This window comes from Chrysochloris asiatica, unplaced genomic scaffold (genome assembly GCF_000296735.1).
Source record: "Chrysochloris asiatica unplaced genomic scaffold, ChrAsi1.0 scaffold00022, whole genome shotgun sequence".
NCBI lineage: Eukaryota > Metazoa > Chordata > Mammalia > Afrosoricida > Chrysochloridae > Chrysochloris > Chrysochloris asiatica.
The window spans coordinates 2,516,514-2,535,377 of NW_006408540.1; the positions used below are offsets into that span (position 1 = coordinate 2,516,514).

Genomic DNA, 18,864 nt, shown 5'->3' on the forward strand with positions numbered 1-18,864 from the left:
TAAGGTCAGCGGTTCGAAACTACCAGCCGCTCCGCGGGAGAAAGATGAGGCTTTCTACTCCCGTAAGGATTTACACCCTCGGAAACCTTGTACAGGGTCGCTATGGGTCGGAACCGACTCGACGGCACTTAACAACAACAATGTTGTTGTTATTGTTGGTAACTGTTGTCAAATTGCTTCTGACTCATAGTGATCCTTCATAGTGTTCCCGAGGAGTGACTGGTGAATTTGAACCACTGATCTTGCAGTTCAAAAGTTCAAACTGACCTTGCAGTCTAGTGCATTATCCCACAGCGCCACACCAGGACTCCATATGTATATATATATATACATATGAGGGGGCTCCAAAAAACTTGCGGAAAATTGGATTGCAAAGATAACCAAATTTTTAAGTAAACTTTTTAAAGCACCCTCATATGTGTGTAGAGTCCTAGTGTGGCGCTGTAGGATAAACACTGGATCTAAAGGTCAGTTTTAATCACAAGGTCAGCAGTTCAAACTCACCAGCGGCTCCTCTGACTAACACAGGGTCGCTATGCATCAGAACCGACTCGAGGGCACTTAACAACAACATACCTGTATATATCCCATTGCTGTATATATCCCATTGCTGTTGAGTTGCTTCCAATTCATAGTGACTCATGTATGAATCTAAAGATCTTATATGAAGGGGAAATCTTCAACTGTCCTTATCTGTTGTGTTGAAAATGTTATATTACTAGTGTGCTGTGAAGTCAGATAAGTTATTAAATGTTAGCCTCAGTTACCTAATGCTGTTGTAATGTAAATACCACAAGTATGAATGGCATTTGAAAATAAGAATATTCTTTTCACAATTCAGGAGCTTAGAAATTTGAATTTAAGGCGTGGTTCTGATCAGCAGCCCTGTGAGATCCTTGCTTTGTCTTGAAAGCTGTCTTCCCCTTTTCATGTGTCTCAATGTCTGTACTGGTTTTTAAAAAATATATTAACTCAGAAGTGATTAGGTTTAGGTGCCATGCTGTTGTTATGGTGTTATTAACATAACAAAAGAACCCCCTATTTTCACACAGGGTCATATTTGCAGGTATGGAGGTTAGGACTTCTACCTTTTTTTCAGGGTGGGTGGGAGGGAAAGGGACAAAATGCAATTTGTAATAGTAAGCCTGCTAAATTCATCTAGATAGACTTTTATTATTATTATTATTTTATTTATTTAAGTTTTTTATTGTGGCTTGAGTAAAAGTTTACAAGGTAGATCATCAGTTTTATAGTCAACAAATCATACACCTTGTTTCACTACAATGATTATAAACCATCCATGTACCATCAGTTACCAGTGTTTCTCTCTATTCACTTTAACTTTGTTTTTTAAACACACAGACATATATAATAATTTACATCGCCAAAGGGCACATACTGCAAGTCTGTTTCCTAGGCGCCAGCTCTCAGTCCCTCACTTTCCATGAATCTAGAGTCCTCAGCTGCTCCCTCTCTCCATGTCCCCATCTCTGCCTCCATCTCTGGTGTCTCTGCTTCTCTGGATAAGGTTTCTCATTCTGCTTGTGCTCTTCTCCCTTGATGATCCTAGGATCCTTTGTTTCTGGACTGTAAGATTAACCACTCCCCTGTTTTTGTTACAAAACTTCTACCTTTACAATTGTGACAGTCACAATTAGTCATGATAAGAATTACTCATTCATTACTGAATCATAAGAATCTTAGCCCCATCTCTTTTAACCAAACCCATCCAGACAAAATGAAAACTATTCAGTGGGAACTCTTTCTTCTCCCACACACTCTTAAACTAAGCTCCCCCTTGAAACCTTGTAAGCCAGTCACTTTGTGCCTTCATCGCCCCCCTCATTTTAGGTAGCCAATGCCTAAGTTGCCCATCCCTATTTATTCTGTGTACAGAGGGGATGACATTGATTCTTGATATGAAGACTCCTTCCCTCTTTGTTGGTTTTTAGTTATTACCTCCATGCGTATAGGTCAAGTTTATCAAATTGTAGCAATTTACCCTTGTTTCCTGTCGGGAACCTGCCTCAACACGAGTGTTTGGTTCACGAGGAGGGGATATCTGACGGCGATAGGGATAGCAAAAGAGACACAGAGACACAACAAGAGAGATAAAGAGACACCCCGAAACCAGAGTGGATGCGGGACTGGCATCAGGCAGATCCTGCATTGCAAACATCTCAGCCATAAAGGCCGTAATATCCTGCATAGTAAACATCTTGGCTAAACAGGCAGTATGGTTGCAATGCTGGACTGAGCCCCCTGCATGCTGTAACGCATGCCTTGGCAGTCGTAATGCACCTGGATTCGTTCTGCGGCTCTGTTTTATTTAGGGGAGGAACTATACACAAAGCTAGGCGGGACTAAGACAAGGTATAGCTAACATAAGTAATTTTCCAGACATTCAGGCACCTTCATATCGTACTTCGAAGGTTCGAATCTCAAGACCGCAACTTGGTTTCTCAAGCTTAATTAACATACCTTTTAACACCTAGCCTCAAATGGGGGAAGGAAAAGGAGGATTGGGAGGATTCCCATTGTTTTGGCTGCCCAGCTCAGGTTCTTCAGGAAAAGAGACGCCTGGGTGAATAGGGCTGCACCTGAAAACACTTTAGGCAGGGCAGTCCTATTGTCCTTAGAACAAAGACTCGGGAAGCCACGCAATTTACTTTGACTGAATTCTTTGAAGGAAGAACTTTGCCTTTTTGGAATTTTACAATCTCGGCTTTTAGGAAAATATCACATTTATCTGTGGATCTCAAGGGCTCATGTATGCAATTAATAATAAACATAACTGAACACTAAATGAAAAACAGTTTGCTATGTCTGCTAGGTGGCTAGAGTCTGTTCCTCAGAGCCTGCGGCCTGTACGGTCTGCAACACTTAGGCCCACAGGGCCTCGAACTCCTGACCGGGTCTGGATGGTCTGCAACAGTTTCCTTTGTCAGTTTTTTTTTTTTTTTTTTTTAAGATATTTGAAATACAACTTTAATCTGGTTCTGAATGGTAAGGAATGGGAATGACAGTAACAAACAAGATTTCACCACTGAATAGTGTGATGTGACTGTAGCAATCATATATTTGAAATTCAAAAGGAAACAACTGCGTTCCAACAGCTAGATATACACGTCCAAAAAATGAAGGTATTTTTAACTGCCACATTCACTCCGAAGCCCATTCATCTCCTTCAGCATCCCAAAGATTAGCACATGTTCTGCTTAGCTATATAATAAAGTGGCAAACACGTGGCACCACCGACATCACAGGACAGTTGCCTATAAACTAGTCTTCTGATGCTGGGCTCCAGCTTCGTTCTCTTATAGATCATCATCCACGTCTGGGAGGCCACTTGTCTGTGCAGCCTCTAAATCATGCTCATATTGTGCTGCCAAAGCTGGGTCCATGACAACTTCTGGTGGGGCAAGAGCAGGCATTGCAACAAACTCCAAATTAGGTCTCCAGTTAGTTTTCTAGCAAGCCAAAGGAAGCGCTTTTCAAAGTTGTAGTTACTTTTTCAGAAATGTCATAGTACTGAAGATTCTTCTTTCAGTGGAAGACAATGGATTTTGCTTTAAGTTTCCTGTCATTAATGTTCACTTTTTTACCATATAAGACAATGGGGATGTTTTCACATACTCGAATCACATCCTTTATGCCAGTTAGGCATGGTCTTATAAGTAACTCTTGAGGTTACATCAAACATTACAATGGCACACTGGGCTTGGATATAATAGCCTTCTCTAAGTACCCCAAATTTCTCCTGAGCAGCCGTGTCCCACACGTTGAATTTAATTGGTCCTCTGTTAGTGTGGAACACAAGGGGATGGACCTCAACTCCCAAGGTGGCTACATACTTCTTCTCAAATTCACCAGTCAGATGACGTTTCACAAATGTCATTTTTCTAGTACTGCCATCACCCACCAATGCGAGTTTAAACTGCACTTGGGGTTCTCCTTGGGTGGCCATCGCAATGGTTCTTCCAGAAGTGTCTCCGGGCCACGACTCTTGTTCTTTTTTTAAAAATCTTCCTCTAGTCGAGTTCTGATTATCAAGCCATTGAGGCTAGGTCATATGAGTACTATCTGCAACTTTGGGTGTTCTTGTGTAACCTTTCTCACCTCATATCAGCTGGATGCTTCGTTCTCAGCTCTAGACCACTGTGGCTATGTCCTTGTCCCTAGGCTCAGGCGTCCCCAGGTCCCACCATGTATTGGACCAACCAGCCCTTCTTCTTCTCTCTCTCATCTCCAGGTCTATGGGAGCCTGTAGAATGTGCTTGAGCTCAACCCAATTCTTCATTGCTGGCTTTCGCCCTCTTCCACTCACCGATAGACCAACATGGGTACCAGTAAGCTTATATGCCTGCTCATGTTTTCCCTTTGAATTTCAGTCTTAGAGGGGGTTTTGTCCTGAAAGAACTTGATTGCTTGTCCTGATGGCTCCGCGGTGAACAACTTGCTTATTTTTGTAGTTGCCAGTCACGCTGCTATTTTTGTTTCGGGTTTTTCCTGATGATCTTTCTTAGAAGATGTATCTTCTGTTACTGTAGCTGTTCCAGGCTGATCTGTTTGTCTTTTCTAGTGGGAATGTTCCACTTCAGAAAGTTCTGGATAGGACTCAGGGTTCCACCTAAGCTCCTATACACTGCAAAGTCTCCATCAGAGGCCTATTTCACTGTGCAAGTTTTAAACCCCTTTTAGGTATTCCAATAACTTATGGGCTGAAGACAGGCTTACAAGCTTTCTGTAATTATGTTTCCCAACTTCCTTTCTATACAACTCAAGTTTCAATTTTATAATAGTAGGAAAGGGAAACCAATATACATAAGACAGTCAAGCATCTTAGTATTATTTGTCCTCTTCAAACTGTACCTTGATCCCTGTATCACAGAGCCCTGTTGTTCCAAGGTTGAGCATGCATCACTATTTACCTGTCCCATGTAGCCCATGCAAACCTGTCTCAGTGTTCCCCTATTTACCTTGTTCTTCCACCCCCTCCCACTAGGTAGACTCTTGCCTGTCTCACTGGCTCTTTCTCTTCTTCCTCCAGGCAGAGCTACGTGTAAATCATTCTAAAACAATTAATGCTGCTTTAGTCACAAATGATTGATTTTCTGTTCATAGTGTTATATAGAATTGCTGCTCTACTTAGATTCTAAAATGAGGCTTTTTAATTGTGTTTTCCAGGAAGATATGAATTTAAATGAAGATAAAAAGGCACCATTGCGGGAAAAGGACTTCAGTATCAAAAAAGAAATGGTGATGCAGTACATTAATACTGCTTCTAAGACAGTAAGTAAAACTGTCAAGTTGAAAAATGTTGCTGAGACATGTTATAGTATGGAAGACAATGTATTTGTCTAATGAAGTGCTTAAGTTTGTGGGCAGCAGACTCAGGGAGCTTTTGAATGTATAATTAAAGGCATGAATATTATAATAAGTTGGTTTAATCTAAACATCATTTCCATCATAAAACTTTTAAACTGTATTTTGGTTTTTATCTAGTCGCAATGAGTCGGAACCAACTTGATGTCACTAACAACAACAAAAAATTGCTGAGAAGGACTCCTGGTGTGGTGCTGTCAGATCAGCACTGGACTGTGAACCCCTTGGTCTGTGGTTAAAACCTACCAGTTTCTTCTTGGAAACTCTGTATTGGGTTGCTTTCAGTTGGATCCGACTCGATAGCACTTACTGTCAACGTTGCTGAGAAAGCACTAGGGTTAGCCACCTCATACTAAGACACCTTTCCTTGTTTGTGAATTAAGGTATTTATTAATTTCTAATGTCATTTATAAATAGGGATAATATTTGTTTTGTAGAAAAGTGAGAATGTGATTTTACTCTACCTCCCTTCATTAAGACACATGATTGTGGCTTAAAGGCATATCTTAATGTGAGTTTCTCTATGGATAAAATGATCTTCTAACAAATTGTAAGTGTTGGTATTGAAAGGAGCATTAAACTTCCACATGGCTGCCAATTTTCCTGGGAAACATGAAATATGTGGGTGGAAGTAATGACTAAACGTCTAAGAAACCATTAATGGCACAGAATCAATTGCATTTATTTCATGGAACAACAAATGATCTTGACCAGTCATATAAAAATTGTGAATAAATTGATTGGATGAAAAATATGTAATGGAAGCTTAATGAGGAAGAAGAGATCAGTAGAAAGACAGTAGAAAATGATTTTGGTGCAATTTAAAATATAGAATTGGATTAGAGAAAAATAGCTTAACACACTGTAGTTTTCATTTAATACTTTTCACCTAAGGCCAGGTTACAAGGATATAAGTTATTTATATTTTAACTCCATTTATCTACCAGAACAGTTCGTGACTGTGAAGTATTTCTTTTGGAAGAAAAATTTATGTAATGTTTAATTTTTCAACATGTCTCATGTTTTGGCAGCCCAAGCTTCAGTTGTAAAAATTACTGTCGTTCTGTGATGTTTTTCCATCTTCCTGATAGAATTGGACTAGATATCTTGCTATTGTGGTAATGATTGCTTTTGTCCATTAATGATATCACAAATTAACATAGGAGTTTCTGAGTCAGTGTTTTTGTGTTCTGAGTTTGCTTTTTTGTCCTCTTTTTGATTATAAGCATGTTTTTCACTTCTCTGATTTTCAATTTTATCATCTACAGAATGGACACCAGACCTAAGTTAATTTGTGATCAGAATTAAGTTAAACATTATCTATTTTTTATGCTTAAAGCATAAGAGGTGTTTTATAACTGGTAGCTGCCTCTTGTAGCAGTGGTGGTATCAGTTGCTTTTTAAAAGAAAAGAATATTTCCTAGTAATTTGTTCTTGTTGGAATTATGTTACCATAATTTAAAAATTTATAATTTTTTTTAAAATTTATAATTTTTGAGTCCTCATTTATTTGTTCACTCAGTACATTTTACTAAATGCCTTTGTGACAGGCACGAGTCCTGGTGGCACAGTGCGTTAAGCCACTCCTTTGGAGAAAGATGAGACTATATGTGCCAGTAAAGATTTATAGATTCTGAAACCCTGTCGAGCAGTTTTCCTCTGTCCTTTATGGCTATAAGTTAGACTCAGAGGATTGGGTTCAGGTGATATTATTATCTTTGTGATACTATTAAAAACAGGTAATGTTTAACTTAATTTTGGTCACAAATTAAGTTAGGTCTGGGGAGCTGTGCGCTAGGCATTGGGCTACTAACTGCAAGGTTAGTGTTTCAAACTCATCAGCCGCTCGGAGGGAGAAAGATGAAGCAGTCTGCTGCTGTAAAGATTTACAGTCTTGGAAGCCTTAATGAACAAGTTCTACTGTGTCCTGTAGGCTTGCTATGAGTTAGAATGAACTCATTGGCAGTGAGTCTTTGGTTTATGTGTCAGGCACTGAAGAAGGGAGCTTCATGATTGTATATGATTGAGTCCAGTACAGCAATAGTGTGGGACTAGCAGACAAAAATACAGAAACACGTATGTAGTAGGAGGAAATGTGATGTGGTGAAGAACAAAGCAGGAGATAGTGTAACTGTTTTATGCAGGGTAATCAGGGAAGAGCCCCTTGTAAGGCAATTTTTAATCAAACAAGCATGAATTCACTTAATAAAATTATGAGAGAGACGATGTTAGTTCAAACTAGTTTAGAAAGCCATTTTAGTACCAGCATTTTAATTCTTGGATTTGAGATAATAAACAGACTTTTTAATAGAAGAACAAAACCATTTTGAACTTCATTACAGTGGATCTATTTCATTTGTACTTAGTGATTTTAAACTTTAATCCTCTAATCATCTTGGACTAAGGTTGGAATTTATTTCCTAGACTTAGATAATTAAATTATAAGGATTGAAATAGATTAGTTATCTAAAGTATGATTACAGCATTGACTCATTTAATTAGTGTGTGGAGGATCATGAGTTTTCCTAGGAGGATTCTGAATAGTTTGGCAGGTGGTTAACATTATAGATAGTTCAAGCTGACCAGTCATCTGTTGTTGCTTTGGAAGAGGAAACACATTTTATTAACTTGAGGTTAGAGACTTTGTCATGCCACCTTATTTATGTTAATGAAGGAGCTTCTGAAAAAGTTACTGAGAAAAAACAGAATCAGAATTGGTAGATTATTCTAGTGAACATGTGGGGAGTCTGTACCTTTGTTCTGATTTTAGCCTTAAAGTTTTCTTTGAGATTCTCTTTCATGGATAATTCATTGTCACTCTTTTTTGAAAATTAATACCAATGCTACAGCCAGAGTGCTCCTTGAACGCCAAGATGGCCAAACTTCGTCTCTCATATTTCAGACATATTGTCAGGAGGGAGGGACCAGTCGCTGGAGAAGGATATCATGTTTGGTAAGGTAGAGGGTCAGAGGAAAAGAGGAAGACCCACAACGAGATGGACTGGCCAAGTGATAGCATCAGTGGACTCAAGCGTGACAACAGTAGTGAGACTAGCCCAGGATCAGGCAGTGTTTCGTTCTGCAGTGCATAAGGTCGCTATGGGGCGGTACCAATTCAATGGCACCTAACAACAACTGTTAATAATTTAAAAATGCTTTAGGAATGGTAACTCTCAAACTAACCCTAAAATAGATAAATTTGGTTTATAAAATAGAAAAAAGAAAAACCGAACACCAACAACCATCGGTCAAATTGGGATACTTTGAAGACCTTAGTTTGAATTTAGGTGTCTTGTAGTAAAACCGCATTTCTGTAGTTGGGAGGGATTTTTAAAGTTTATTAAAGAAGTGTCATATTTGGAGGCTGAAAATGCCAGATGCATAATTTTCTAACTCTTTAGGTTGTGGCTATGTAATTCAGGCAAGGCCATTGCACTCTGATGACAGATCTGCTGGGGGACTAATGATAAAGGTCATCCTTTGTCATGAAAGAATCCAGAGTAGGTAGGCTGCTTTTTCTCTGTCATTGAACATTAGTGTGAGAGGCTGTGGGATGTCAGTAACAGGACGTCATGGAGCTGCTACTCCTGCCTGACCAAGCCCTGCCTCTAACTTCTCCATTATGTGGTGGGATAGATGTCTTTACTTAGCTGTTACTATAACTTGAAGCCCTGTTGGCATAATGGTCAAACACTTGTCTATTAATTGAGAAGTTGGTTGTTTAATTCCATCAAGAAGTTATAGTGGAGAAAAGTTCTGGTGATTTGTTCCTGTAAAGATTGTAGCATAGGAGACCCTATTAGGCATTTCTAATCTTTGGATAAATTTTGGACTGCTAACACAAGGTCGGTGGTTCAAACTCACCAGCTATTCCTCGGAAGTACTGTATAGGGGCACTGTGAGTTGGAACTGACTCAGCGGCATTTAAGAACTCTGTCACATGGGTTTACTGTGAGTTGGAATGGACTCTATGGCACACAACAACAACAACATAGCTTGAGGCAGTACTCCATCCTTAATAAACTTACTGATATATACTCCTACTATGCAGATACATATGTGGGTTCTCTTTTTAGCTTTAAGTCTCTCTGGAAATAATAATTTCCACTGAAAGAAGCATCTCAAGGCCCTCAGAGGATAGAGGAGAGAGACACTGCAGGGCTCAGTGATCACCCCTGGTATATGACCCACCCTAGCTAAGTTTATTGAAGAAAACTTCTTTCAAAAAGAAGAATGCAGACTTTACTTTTGTTGGATGACATAACTGGGAAGCTTAGCCATTTCAGTTAGTGGCAAGGACTTTGACAGTAGGATGAGACGTCATAGTCCAAAGTGAAGAGGATCCGCAGGTCCCAAACAATGCAAGAAGCAAAAAATTCTGAAACACAAAAGATGTTTTCTTTGGAAACATATAGCTAATTTAGGATTCTCACTCTTTTCTAAAGGAAAGGAAATTAGGAATTAATGTAGAAATATTATATGATACTGTTTAATCTAAATATACTACCACTCTTCTGTCTCTGTCATTTGTGGTGGCTTGTGTGTTGTTGTGATGCTGGAAGCTGGAAGCTACACAGATATTTTAAATACCAGCAGGGTCACTGATTGTGGACATGTTTCAGTGGTGCTTCCAGACTAAGATACACTAGGAAGAAGGAGAAGCAGATCGCTTCTGAATGGTTAGCCACTGCAAGAAAACCTTATGAATGGCAGTGGAAAATTGTCAGATGTAGTGCCAGAAGATAGCCTCTCAGGTTGGAACGCACTCTAAATACGATTGGAGAAGAGCTGCCTCCTCATAGTAGGATTGACCATAATGATGTGGATGGACTTTCATTTGCTAATTGGGCACAACTCAAAAAAATGAGGAGATTCCACTGTAGACATCCATGAATAATTTTAATATGGAATCTAAAAAGTATGAATCTAGGAAAATTGGAGGTTGTCAAAAATGAAATGAAACACATAAAGATCAGTATCCTAGATATTTGTGATCTGAAATGGACTGGTATGGTGATTTTGAAGCAGGCAATCATATGGTTTCCTATGCCGGTAATAACAAATTCAAGAGGAATGGCATAGAATTCATTTAAAAATCTATCTTGAAGTACGGTGTTATCTGTTATATAATAATTTACATATGCATACAAGGAAGACTAGTAATACTAGTATTATTCAAATTTATGAATAAATAGTTACAGCCAATGATGATGACATTGAATAATTCTACCAACTTCTTTAGTCTGAAATTGATCCAATTTGTACTCAAGATGCAGTGAAAATTACTGTTGATTAAAATGAGAGGGTTGGAAACAAAGAGGAATGATTTGTAGTTGGAAAATATGGCCTTGATGACAGAAATGATGTTGGCGATTCAAGGAGCTCTGGTAGCGTAGTGGTTACAAATCGGGCTGCGAACCTCAGAAACTACCAGCTGTTCCACGAGAGAAAGATGAGGCTTTCTGCTCTCGTAAAGATTTGCAGCCTCAGAAACCCTGTACAGGGTCGCTATGAGTTGGAACCAACTCCATGGCACATCACAACAACAACAAGGACTTGTTCAATGCAAATACCTTTTTCCAGCAACATAAAAGATGACTGTAAACATGGATCTTACCAGACGGGATACACGAAAATCAAATTGACGACATCTGTGGGAAGAGTTGGAGCTGAAATTCAATACCATCAGTCAAAACTAGGCTAGTGACTGACTGTGGAACAGATTATCAATTGTTCATATACAAGCTCAGGCTGAAGCTGAAGAAAATTTAAACAAGTTAACGAGACCCTAAATATGACCTTGGAAATTGTTAAGTGCTGTTGAGTCGTTTCCAATTCATAGCAAGCCTGTATAGGGTTTCCAAGAAGGGGCTCTAGGTTTGAACCGCTGACTGTGTGGTTCAAACCAATTTTATTGTCCAGTGCTTAACCTACAGTGCCACACCTTGAATGTATCCCACCTGAATTTAGAGACTATCTCAAGAACAGATTTGTGAATTCAACGCTACTAATTAAAGACCAAAGGAATTGTTGGATTGCGTCAAGAATATCATCCACGAAGAAAGCAAAAGGCCATTAAAAAGATGGGATAGAAAGAAAAGACCAAAGTGGATGCTAGAAGAGACTCATTCTTGAGTTTAGAGAAGCTAAAGTGATTGTAAGAAATGAGAAGGTAAAAGATCTGAACAGAAAATTTCAAAGGGCAGCTTGAGAAGACAAAGTCAAGTATTATAATGAAGTAAGTGGGCAAAGAATTGGACTTAGAAAACCAAAAGGGAAGAACATTGCAGCATTTCTAAAACTGAAAGAACTGAGGAAAAACTTCTGTCCTTGGGTTGCAATACTGAAGGATTCTATGCTCAAAATATTGAGTGATTCAGGAAGCATCAAAAGAAGATAAAGGAATATGCAGAGTTAGTATACCAACAAGAAATGGTCAATGTTCAACATTTCAAGAGGTAGAATATGATCAAGAACCGATGATATTGAGGAAAGAGGTCCAAGCTACACTAAAGGCATTCACAGAAACTAGTCTCCAGGAATTGATGGAATGTTTCCACAGACTCATAGCCAGTGCTGGATGTGCTCACTCGTTTATGGCAAGATATTTGGACGATATCTACCTGGCCAATTGTTTGGAAAACATACAAAATTGTATTCATTCCAAAGAAAGATGACCCAACTGAATGCTAAAATTATAGAACAATATCATTAATGTCGCATGCAAGCAAAATTTTGCTGAAGATATTTAAAAAAAAAAACGGTTGCAGTAGCACATCGACAGGAAGATGCCAGAAACTCAAATTGTATTTAGAAGAGGACATGAAATGAGAGATCTCATTGCAGATGTCAGATGGATCTTGGCAGAAAAAGCAGAGAATACCTGAAAGATGTATAGCTGTGCTTTATTGACTATTCAAAGGATTGTGTAGATCATAGCAAACTATAGAGAATGTTGTGAAGAATGGGTATTCCAAAAGAGTTGGTTGTGCTCATGATAAGCTGCAGATAGACCAAAAGGAAATTGTTAGAAATGAACTATGGGATGCTGAATGGTTTAAAATTAGAAAAGGTGTGCAGCCTGCTTGTATCCATTCACCATACTTATTCAGTCTGTACGAAGAGCACATAATTAAAGAAGCTGGAATATATGAATAAGAATGTAGGATCATGATTGGAGGAAGAGTCTTTAGCAAACTATGATATGCAGATGACACAACTTTGCTTGCCCGAAGTGAAGAGGACTTGAAATATATACTGATGAAAAAAAAAAAAAATCTACAGCATTCAGTATAGATTTCACCTCATAAATGGACCCATAAATAACATCATGATAAACAGATAAAAGACTCAAATAGTCAAATAATTAATGTGCATGGATCCACAATCAATGCTAATGGAAGCAGCAGTCATGAAACCACTTAACATATTACATTAAGCAAATCTGTTTTACAAGACCTCTTCAAAACGTTACAGAGCAAAGATATTTGAGGACTAAGGTAAGCCTGGATTAAGTCATGGTATTTTTATTTACTTTGTATGCATGTGAAAGTTGGATAATAAATTTGGAAGATTGTAGAGAAATCCGTGTTTGAATTGTGGTGTTGGAGAAGAATATTGAATTCACTATGGATTGCCAGAAGACCAAACAAATCTGTGCTTGAAGAAGTGCAGATAGACTGCTCCTTAGAAGTCAGGAAGGTGAATCTTTGTCCCTTATACTTTGGACATGTTATTAGGAGGGACCAGTCCCTGAAGGACATCAAGCTTGGTAAAGTGGAGGGTCAGCAAAAAAGAGAAGGGACCCAAACAAGGTGAATTTGTATGGTGGCAGCAATAATGGATTCAAGTAAAACAATTGTGAGGTTGGATCAAGACCAGGCAGTGTTTCATTCTGTTGTGCATAGGGTCACTATGAGTTGAAACCAAATTGAAGGCATCTAACAACAACAGTCATCAAACTATGAGTACAGTTCACATTCCTGAAAAGCAAACCAAATATGTTCTTTTTTAAGTTGATTCAGATTTATGGCTACCTCATGTGTTATATAGATAAGAACTGTTCCGTAGACTTTATTGACTGTAATGGATCGACAGCTCTTGACAACACAGATTGTCAGATCTTTCTTCTGCACAACTGCTGGGTGTGATTGAATAGCCAACCTTTAGGTTGTGTCACCTAGGAACTTTTATCATTCCTCAGTCTGGCTTAATTATTTTAAACCAAATTTTTTCTTTATAAGAATCTTTAAAGCACCCTGCAGATATTGTGGAAAGTATTTCTTGTTAGCATTCTTGTTCTCTGAATGTATATACTAGGTTTAGGAGATGCTTGTATATCCTACTAGATTTGTTGTATTCATCTAATTTATGAGCTTCAAGTTTTCTTTTTACTCGTTTTGTTTGGATACATTACACCTTTACTTTTGACATCAGTATTTATTCGAGTACTTAGACTCTTAAGTTGTATGCAGAGTGAGCTACCACTGGATATATTATGTCTGTGTAAAATGAAAGTCTCTCATGATAGGGTTAACAGAAAGTTAGGGATTAATTTCTTTACAATTAAAGAATATGTTATAAAAGGATGCCTACGGAGCTCTAGTGTGGCACTGTGGGCTAATGTGCCAGCCTGTAAAGCCATTTGAACTGCAAGGTCAGCGGTTCAATCTCACCAGCTGCTCCTTGGAAACCCTATACAGGGTCTCTATGGGTTGGAACCGACTGTAAGGCACTTCACAACAACAACATAGAGAGTAGGATTTAGATCAATACGATATTCTCCTGTCACAAAGACTTAGTTAACATATTCACTACACTTTCCCTTTTCCCTTGTTGAGAAGAAACAATTTATTTGTTGTTCCACTTAAATTTTTCCAGGGAAATCTGTGGCAACACAAAACTAGGGGAAGTCTTGAAAGGCCACACTGGCATCCCAGAAAAATGAAAGCAGAAGGAGGGAAGTTCCTGAGGGAAGCAGAGAGAGGCAGTGAGAGGGAGTGAGGAGGTAGATCTGAATCAGGGCCGAGTTTGAGAGAGGAAGAAAGGAGAATCAGAAAGAGGCCAGGGAGTTTTTTTTTTTTTTTTTTTTTATCTATTCTGATAACTGTCAGTTTCTTAACTGGTGCATTTAATTCCTTTACATTCCCAGGGAGTTTTTTTTTTTTTTTTGTGTTTGTGTGGTGTGTAGGAGTTCAGAGAGAGAGTGAGAACAAGAATTAAACAGCTTTAGAGGAAAAATTTGCGCGATTGTATATAGTGTAATGTCATTATTACGCTATGAATTCTACACTAGAACTCGATACTAGAACTCTACGCTAGAGGTGAACATTTGCTCATTAGTGTTTATGGAGTCTTCTTTTTATTCTTGCCCGTTTAAAACATATTATGATGATGAGACAATTTAGTTTACTTAGATACAGATTATTGTTGTTAAGTGCCATTGAGTTGGTTCTGACTCATAGTGGTCCTGTTTAGGGTTTCCAAGGAGCGATTGTTGGATTTGAGCCATGTACCTTGCGGTTAGTAGTCCAGGGCTTATCCTAAAGTGCCACACCAGGACTTCTATTAGTAGTGTAATTAAAAAAATATATCTTGTGGCATTAGTTATAACGATGAAAGAATTCTGATTCTGAATTGAGTTATTATAAGACTATAGATTATCATGTGTGTGTATATGTGTGTGCATATATATAATCAATGTATATGGGGACTTCAAAAAGTTTGTGTAAAATGGAATTAAAAGATACTAGGTTTTTTCCCCATGAAAGTTTGAAGCTGCTATGGTGCTGTGGTGTGGCTCTGTGGGATAATGCACTGGACTGCGAAGGTTTGAACCACAAGGTTGGCGGTTCAAACTTAGTAGCTGATCCTCGGAAACCCTATACAGGGTTGCTATAGGACGGAACTGACTTGACAGTACTTAACAACAACAACAACAACAAAATATTTCTAGCTCATTTTGGCATGGTTTCAAGTATGGAGGACATAGTGTTCTGCAGTAGTATCCTTTTAGGCATATCTTGTTCAGAGAATAACTATGTTTTCAAAAATCATTAGTCATATGTTCAGATTTATGTGTATTTTTTCTAGATGCAAAGTATAGAATTATTTTACTAGCTGTAGTATTGATTTATTAGTATTAATTGGTAAGTGAATAAAGTTTCATGACTTCAGTGGGTAGTTTTCTTGCTTAGAGATCAGTTTTGTACACTCATTTTCGAATATATTGTGAGATAATAGCTTTTTGTTTTAAAAAGTTTTGGGTTACTTTTCCTTAAGATTATTATTTTAAGGAGATTTTTATAATTTAATTGCTAGGAACTTAGATGAAGTAGAAATAGTTTTATACATTGTTGACAGCTAAAGTTATTTATTTTAAAAATTTTATTTCAAGTTAGAGCATTTAATAAAAGCACTCCAACAACATAAAACCTTATTATAAATTTGTGGCTCTTGTGCTTGAGAAATAGGTAAGTGTCTAATAAAAGCAGCAATGCCCTTGCTTATGAAACTTTGCCTGCTTGTCTCCAGGTTTTGCTTGCTGACTAGGAGAAAATTTCAGGCCTCAGGGCAATGAACCAATTTCTTGTTAAGAGTATTTCCTAATAATGTATCTGGCACTTTAATTTCCATTTGTGCCTATATAGGACAGGTTTTATTTATGTACAATTAAAATTATCTTATAAGAGCTCAAATCCATCCAGATTCCTTATGAGTCGTCTTTTTTTTTGGCAGTCTTAGTGGCATTTAATGTTCTCTGCTATTACCACATTGTATTTTTGTTTAGGCAGGAGATGATAATGAAAAAAACCGATAACCTTCCTTTTTCTTAGAAGAAATTATACTAGGTTCAAATTAGAATTGTGTATTTCTGTTATTTTTTAAAATTGTATAGGTAGGACACCTTTTTCTTTTATTATAGCTTTTTTTTTTTTTTTTTAAAACTCAGCAGCTATAGAAGCAGCTATTTCTTAGCTAAATTTTAGAGCCCAAGGTGGTCAATGATGCTTATACAAATTGATGGTGTTTATACAAATTGATGGCCTTAGAGGTCATCCAAGTTTGTTTTCACTTTGGTCCATTGGATTGTTTCTTGCTTTAAGACATTTTCTATGCTTATGCTTAAATTTTAGACTTTTGGGAACATAATTAAACTCATATATGATAACTACAAAAACAGTGATAACTTTGAAATTGTCATTGCAAAGAGGCGTGTAATTAAGATGGATATGAAAGTGTTGAGAGAATATTTATACTGCACCAATCTTTTGATAGAAGGAATAGTCTTGAAGGAAAAAGTAAAAAGATATGAGAAGTTGTCTATAACATGTCTTTCAGTGATTGAAGGGGGAACAATTACTGATGATGTGGAGGAAAAATGGAGCAAGTGACCAGAAACATTGGTTTTCAACCTTGATGTTGTTAGGTGCCATTAAGTCAATTTAGACTCATAGCAACCTTATGTACAACAGGACAAAATACTGCCCGTTTCTGTGACAACTTCACAATTGTTACATTTGAGTCCATTGCTACTGCGACTGTGTCAGTCCATTTCGTTGGGGGGTCTTCGGTCTTCCTCTTTTTCACCGACCCTCCGCTTTACCAAGCATGATGTCCTTCTATATCTGCTGGTCCCTCCTGATAATATATCCAAAGTATGAGAGGCAAAATCTGGCCATCCTGGATTCAGAGGAACATACTGGTTGTACTTCTTCCAACACAGATTGGTTTATTCTTCTGACAGTACCAGGATACTTTTAGTAATCTTCTTCAACATCATAATTCAAATGCATCAATCCTTATACCTTCTTCTTTATTCATTATCCAACTTTCACATGCTTATGAGGATATTGAAAATAACATGGCTTGGGTTAGCCATACCTTAGTCCTCAAACTGACATCTTTGCTTTTCAATATTTAATGAGGTCTTGTGCAGCAGATCTGCCTAATGCAATATATCCTTTGATCTCTTGACTGCTGCTTTTATGAGTGTTGTTTGTGGATCCAAGCTTGATCAACCTCCAGAGGTTGAGTCCTTTGGTGAGACCCTAGGAAGTTATACGTCCTTTCTGCAGAAGGCATTACTACCTGGTGTATAATTAACATTTCGTAATTTTTATTTATTGCTTGGAATGCTTTTATAAAGAGACATTTCCCTTAACAATATTTGGTTTCCTAGCAATACTAGAGATACATGCATAATTCTTTTTCTTTATTTGCTAGTTTTGAAGTTCATTGAATCAGTGTATCTTTGTGAGAAGGTGATCAATTACTTTTAATATCATTAAGAATTTATGCATCACAATTATTACCAAATGTCACATTGTCCAATCTTTGACAAATGGGAGTCTTGGTCAGTTAAATGTTGTTCATTTTGACCTGACCCTAATAGTTATGGGTTGTATCATTCCTGTCTGGTCAGATAAGATGGTCTGTGTGCCTTTTGTATATTTCCCACCCCAAACCTGAAGTCGGCTGTATCTTTTAGTGTTGTTAGTTGTTATTAGGTGTCGTCAAGTCAATTCCGACCCATAGTGACCCTATGTATGCTACGGAACCAAACACTGCCTGGTCCTGCACCATCCTCACAATGTTATATTTGAGTTTATGAAGAGCAGGAGAACATTTCTCTTAGTAGGAAATGATATTTCAGTCTGGGGCAGCAATGCTTTCATGGCTATTGATTTTGTCACTGATTCTAGACCTTTCCAGTGAACAGATAACAAAAGAAAAAAGAATATGTTTGGGCATCTGTATTTTTGAAAACTTAATTTTTAAAAATATTTATTTAGATTTATTTGTTGTTGTGGTTTTGTAGCTGCATTAACTGAACATGAAACCATTGCAGTTTATCCTGTCTTCCTTTTAGCCTTCCTTTGGTTGTTTATGAATTACCTGTATATTAATGCTCACCACTAGTTCATTTGTCCATTTGTCTTTCTGAAGTTTGTCCTTTATACTGTAAGGCCAGTTTTCCTGGATAGAAAAATTTTGGCTCACATTCTTTTTCTTTTGGATCTTCAGTGTATTATAAAGTGTTTGTGCTAAGAACTCATTTTATATTCTTGTAAGTCACTGGTGCTTTTAGGTTAGATGCGTGATTTGGGATGATCAGGTATGCAGTGAGCTCTTTCATTGTGTAGTTTTCAGAAAAAAATTTTCTTTTTAAATTTTCATGGACGTGTTCTGTGTCCTTGTTTTAGTTTTCTTCTTCAGGGATCCTATTGTCTGTATGTTCAAGTTTTGCCTATCTTTAGTATCTCACTTTCAAATCCTTTTGATCTTTTTAAGTTTAAAAAATTTGATATCTGTCATCTCTGAATCTCTGATGACATCTATGATTTTAATTTTTTTTATGTTGCTTCTAGCTTAGTATTTAATTTCTGAAATGATTTTTCATTTTTTTCTAATTTTTTTCCTATTTCTTCACTGTATTCTGACTTTATGTAATGCTTTATCTAGCTGTAAATGGTGTCC

General features: G+C 37.5%; 1 protein-coding gene across 3 annotated transcripts in view; it reads left to right on the plus strand.

Moving 5' to 3' along the window:
* The window catches only part of DIAPH3 (diaphanous-related formin 3), a 727,649-nt gene that overhangs the window by 116,109 nt on the left and 592,676 nt on the right, over positions 1-18,864 (plus strand). For 2 of the 3 annotated variants that reach the window (XM_006837594.1, XM_006837596.1), the window contains one exon: positions 5,188-5,292. The exons of the other annotated variant lie outside the window; for it this stretch is intronic. In XM_006837594.1, the coding sequence (XP_006837657.1) occupies positions 5,188-5,292 (105 nt within the window). The remainder of the gene's footprint in view (positions 1-5,187; positions 5,293-18,864) is intronic. 3 annotated transcript variants of the gene reach the window in all.